The 6,225-nt window shown below is 37.1% G+C and overlaps 1 protein-coding gene across 1 annotated transcript; it reads left to right on the forward strand.

Moving 5' to 3' along the window:
- Positions 1-437: 437 nt before the first annotated feature.
- On the forward strand, positions 438-4,884 carry LOC144639710 (uncharacterized; the record flags this gene model as incomplete). Its single annotated transcript, XM_078499014.1, has 4 exons — positions 438-582; positions 1,321-1,368; positions 3,509-3,760; positions 4,496-4,884. Coding segments are annotated over 4 exons (819 nt in total), but the record flags the coding sequence as incomplete, so codon positions are not given.
- Positions 4,885-6,225: the final 1,341 nt, after the last annotated feature.

Raw genomic sequence — 6,225 nt, forward strand, 5'->3', positions numbered from 1 at the left:
TGGCTGAAAAGCTCTTAAAGAATAAGAAAAACTGGATGACTAAATTTAATTTTGAGACTTCTCTATCTCGAACAATGAACAGTGCCCAACTGAACAGATTTTTAACTAGTACAGCCACACAACTACTTGTACAGTACGTACGTTATACATTGTGGAATAAATTTAAAAATTGTTGTAAATGAAACATTTAAACACACTGCAATACTGGTGGCTGTAGTCATCATCTTAAACTCTCTCCATCACATTTCCATGGAAACCAGTGTTTAAAGAAAATTTTAAAAAGTGTATCGTATGTAACATTCCTAGGGCGTGTACATGTACGTGTTCACTGTGTTTCAAAAAAGCCTCTTTCAGTTGTAGAAATCACTAACACACCAGCTTTCCATTTCATTGGAAGCAATATTAAACAGTTATTAATTCTTAAAACTTCCTTATAGGACGAAGCAGCAAAGAGAAGGGAAGCCCGCAGGAAAGAGCGCGAGGCACGTCGTGCAGAAAGAGATGCAGAAGATGCTGCCGACGATGAAAAGAAGAAGAAGGAGAGGGAAGAACGGCGAAAGAACAGAGACAGGGGCACTAAAGGTACACTTGTTGTGGTTCAATTTTACACTTGATACAATCTGTTACCCCATTCTTATTTTCGCGAATACTAATTTTTGCGGTTTTCGCGTTTTAAAAATAATCGCGAAATTTAATATGCCTGAGAAAACATTACGTTAAATTTAAACATGCGAAAATTTATACCATACTTTACATCAAAACAATAATTTTAGGAACTGCAGCTAACTATCCTTGAAAATGTCGTTCCCTCTTGTATTTGACTAGCACGTACATGTACCCTTCCTCTGATTACTGTTCCATTTCTGAGCTTGTAAATCGGCCAAGACCTCTTAAAGCACAGTCACCTATGTTCCATTTACAGACTCCTTGTAGAAACATTGAGCTAGACCTTTGTGTATTTCCAGTAGTTCCTTAGTCTTTGACAACTGATCCAGAAAACACTGACAAAATCGCAAAATTTATTATTATTTACACTTCTGCTCTAGTTTTTCTTGCAATTGCGAAAATTAACACTCGCGAAATTCGGCTCCCGAATATTCCGGAAATTAAGTACGCGCGAAAATTAGTACTTTCCTTTGTTTTATATTCATTATCATACATTACCATACAATAGAATAGAGGGTATTTATGTACATGTGTACAACTAAAATCTAAATTATGGATATATCCTTATTATGCTGCTGTAGATTGTGTTGTACATGCAAATGTAATAAAAAAAGGATGTGGGACGTCATCTAACCTTTTGTCATTTCATTACAGATGAACCTGCTGAGGAGAGTGCATCAGCCCGCCGTCGTCGTGAAAGAGGTAAGCGGATAATTTTATTATAATTTAACATTGGGAACTGTGCTTTGCAACCAAGCCTACATGTAAGTACAAGTGCTTGAAATTAACGGTTGTCTGGTCATTTGAGACGACTAAAAGTACGTTCGGGCAACCAGTTTTAAAGAAAATTATAGGCCTGGTTGCCCAAGAAAAAACCACCAGACAACCAGAGAACTCACACGACCGTGATTACCTAACAGAATAAACAAAAGAATATATAAATATAAATTATGAAAATAGCTTTAAATAGCTCTCTACTAATCAATGAAATCCACCAAAATTCTTATAAAAAGGAAATCAAAGGTTGTCAAGTTCAATAAGCCAGCAGGATAACCTTGCCAAGTTGTTTTCAAACACATACAGAACTCGTTGAAATATTTTGGTGCACACGTGTTGAAAGTGTATAATTAATTACGCATGCATTTTTCATGCAATCCTCCAAGTTAAGACCATTTTAGTCGCTATGGCGACTAAAACTTTGGAGCTGGTGACTACATTGGAATGGTAGTCACCAGCCTGGTGACTAAAATTGAGAAGAATTGAAAGCATAAGCCTAATTTATTAAATAAGATATAAATAGCATCGATGCTATTTATATCTTATTTAATATCTTTGTTACTCACTTTGGAGGAAGCTTAATTTAGCAACTAAAATGTTTCACTGGCGACCAAACTTTTTGCATTTGGTGGCCAAATGGCCACTAAGGAAAACCTTGGAGGGTTGGCATGACTTCAAAATTCACAATATTTTGATGCTTTTGAATGCATTTTTTAAGCAGACAGATTTGACACCAACATGTAATCCGAGACGCATCTTGTTTGGGAAGAATTTATATTTAGCTGTTTTGAGTTTAGTGTGTTTTTGCAGGTGTAGGATTTATAAAATTACTACACCGCTTCTCAAAGTACAAAAATGATGTTGATTGATGTTAAGGATGAGCTGTTTCACACCCCTGTGAATGTAAAATAAATTATTGTCTCAATTAAGGCCTGAGAACAAAAATTTTAACCAAAAAACATACAACACTTAATAAGGACAACCAAGTCCTCAGCAGTGCAACCAAACTCATGGGTTAGGTTGTCTGCCATTTGCCATAAGGACAAGCTGGATTTTTTTCTTATTTCGAGCACTGTAGTACATTCAGGCCTGCAGATGAGTAAAAAAAAAATGCATGACCACCGCCATGGAAATGTTGTGAGAATAAAGATTTTCCTCAAAATTCTTGTAAGTTTATAGTTGGAAAATGAAGAAATTCTAGGAAACTTGTACGATGCCACATACAGTACCGGTATTCAGCCGCTAGGATACCAGTATTTTTGCCTTACGGCTGTAGCAGACAAATTTGTCATTGAAATGTCATATAATTTTCCTCCCACGTTTCTGTGTGGACCAAAATTCTTTTATGTTAATAGTCAGAAAATGAAAAAATCTAGGAAGCTGTGTGTGATGCTACATGTAGTATCAAAATATTCAGCAGCTAGGATATTTTCACCCTTTTGGCAATGGTCTTTTTTAATCACAGTCCTGTTGCTTTAAGAAGAATTCAAGTTGCAGCATTTCCTTTAATTATACAGTAGAGTAGAACCCCTGTAACTCGAACAACCCCGCTAACTCGAACTAATTTCCTTTTCCCTTGAATTTGACTCCACGTTTCAGTCATTATTATTTTTTACTCGGTTAACTCGAAATTGGATAACTCGAAAACCACGCTAACTCGAACTAAATTTTGTTTCCCATGAACAAAAGTTGGGTCAAATTTACCCCGATAACTCGAATTTCGGTTCTTGCAACTCACCACGGTTGCCTTTTGTATTAGAGCAACGAACAGATCAAGAATTTTGACAACCATTTTCCACTGTTATCGTAAGAATGTATGGTCGTGTTAGAGTTTCTGACAAGATAAGTTCAATATGCACTGTACTGTATACTGAAGTGCTGAAAAATCAGTAAACTATCAATTATTAACTTGGCAAATTAAATATTCAATTGACCCCGATAACTTGAAACCCCGCTAACTCGAACTGTTTTTCGTTTCCCTTCAGAGTTCAAGTTACCTGGGTTCTACTGTATATTGTTCATGATGAAAGCTAATAGGCCTGTTTTTTACACTTTCGCTCAACAGAGGAAGAAGAGAAGAAAAAGGCAGAGGAGGAGGCAGCAGAACAAAGGCGTAGAGAAGAAGAAAAGCGAAGAGAGGAAGAAAGGCGAAGGCGTGAGGAGGAAGAGGAGGAGGAGAGAAGAAGAATGGAGGCGGAGAAAAATCGACTGAATCAGGATCATGTAGATGCAGATGAAGGCGAGGAAGAGGAAGACGAGGAGGAAGAAGAGGAAGAAGAAGATACCATCATAGACAGACTAAATCCTCAGAAAAAGCGTAAGTACATGTTATTACGCTTGTGATGTTTTTCATAATTAATTTGACTTCATTTACATTGTGTAAATTTAGACAACTACTATAAAACATATTCTAGTAAACTCAGGGCGTAAAAAAAAAATTAGTTCCAGCTAGTCCTTTGACAACCAGCATCAAATTTTGCTCGCCCCAGGGCAGTTGTATGTTTGTCTTAAATTATCTACTTTTTATACAATTTTCAGACAAATTGCCTGGGCCCTTGTGCATTGGGCAAGTACATGTATGAATGAAAAGTTACTTGCAAGGGAGAAAATCTACTTGTGCCAGATGAACAAACAGCACTTTTTTAGTGCCCTGAGAGGCAACCAGTGGGAGAAGCAATTCTCCTAACCACTTGTGTAAGCCATTGACCCACTTAGTCCTGGAAAAGCCTTACCCTACTACAATCCTAGACAAAAAATCCTTGGGATACTTAAAGGAATAGTGCTCATTGACAAATCTTTTTGCGTTAAGAACTCATTGTTTAGTTTTCCAAGCCTCCTTTCCCCCCAAAACAATGTTAAGATACTGTCTGAAGGTATGATGGGTAGAAATCAACATTGCATTTGGGGTGGGGAGGGAAAGGTCAATACAGTGTCAATTTTTCGTCGATTTGGTTAAGTCTCCCAAGACTTTTGTCCAGGATTGTAGTTTTTACTTAGAATTTTACTTTAAAACAATTTTTGTTCACTGGAGCTTTTTACACTTTTTCAACAGAGGCAATTCTTGAAGGGCTGGCAAACGAATTGCGCCGAATAGTTGAAGAACGAGAAGCAAAGAATGTACCAGCCTCCCAACAGGAACTTGACGAACTTGACCTCAAACTGCGCTCCCTTCGAACACAGCTACGAAAAGCAGAAGAGAATTCTAATCAGCTTGCAAAGCAAAAGAGAGAACTTGAGGAAAAGATGAAGAAGAATACAAATGACGTAAGTTCCATATTGTTCATGTATGAACAATACTGTGTTTTTCTGATCTGCATGGCCCAGTTGAACTTAATGGAACAATCTTATTGGTTAAACAGGCAGTTAGATTTGTTTTCATCTCTACTACTCGTATTTATATCAAGACTGTTCATGGGTGCTGCTTGACCACTTTTACCAGCCTGTTTTTTTTTTAGCTGTTTGTTGCAAATGGGTACCTAGAAGTAACAACAGCCATAGAACATAGTTGTTCTTAACCAAACCTTTTTGGTAAAAGTGAAGAACAGCTCCCCAAAAAAACTTTCAGCCATTTGTTGTCATTTGTAGGCTGATTTTCAGCTGACTGTTGGCCACTTTTTACCATATATTGTATTTGTGGTTCATGGCATACCGTAAAATTCCGGTTATAAGCCCCCCCACTTATAAGCCCCCCCGGTTATAAGCCCATCTACCTAGAAACAAAAAAAATACATCCAGTTATAAGCCCCCCCCCCCCCGGATATACATGTAAGCCCCCCTCTACCGGATGACAGTACTGAACAGGGCTAAATGTTGCTTTTTGGTGCGTTTTAACTTAAAACGGCTCTTTTTGAAACATTTTTTTCCTTCCGCTTATAAGCCCACCCAAAAACCCTTACGAAGTTGTATAAGCCCAGGGCTTATAACCGGAATTCTACGGTATGAGCTCATTTACCATGGCCTGTAAACCGATCAAAGCTCACGAATTGCAATAATTATACCATATGCATGTTAACAGGGCTTGAACAATGGATGCAACTGATGATCAGACAATCAATCGATCAATCGATGACAATTGGTTCCAGTATTTTCAGTAATAATCTATTGATATCAATAATCGATGAACAATGGATGCTCAAGTTTGTTGTGATTATCGATTTCATCGATAATCAATTTTTATCGATTATCAATCCCAATCGATCAGTTAATCATCTCAAACATTCGTGTGTACTGCAAGCGTGTATACGTACATGCTGGAACATGGAGATTTTTTTAACACAAAGTGATGACAATCAATGAGTTGCGACCACTTTTGTGTAACTGGCCAAAGCCAATTGATGCCAATTAACTAAAAAGGCATCGATTGTCATCAACTGATCAATTGATTTTCTGATCATCGGTTTCATCGATTGTTCAAGCCCTGATGTTAATGACTAGTGTACTCCGTAAAAACTAAAATCTTAAATTAAGACGTTTCGTCTTATCTCAGCACCAGAACAATAGCTGACGTAGTTTCTCAGCTATTGTTCTGGTTCTGAGATAAGACGAAACGTCTTAATTTAAGATTTTAGTTTTTACGGAGTATGCACTTGTGAATATCAGCCAGTGATGTAGCCAGACGAAAAATCTTACCGAGGCAATATCAGAAAAAAAGAAACACTTCTTTTATATTTACTTACTTACTAGTAGTGCTATCTCTTTTGTTTATACTAGCTACGGCCCTGAAACATGAATTTGTTTGAACTAACTGTTTAAATTGAAAAGAAATAATATTAATATAAAATT

Source organism: Oculina patagonica, unplaced genomic scaffold (assembly GCF_052425735.1).
Source record: "Oculina patagonica isolate OP01 unplaced genomic scaffold, crgOcupat unplaced1210, whole genome shotgun sequence".
In the NCBI taxonomy this organism is placed as follows: Eukaryota; Metazoa; Cnidaria; class Anthozoa; order Scleractinia; family Oculinidae; genus Oculina; species Oculina patagonica.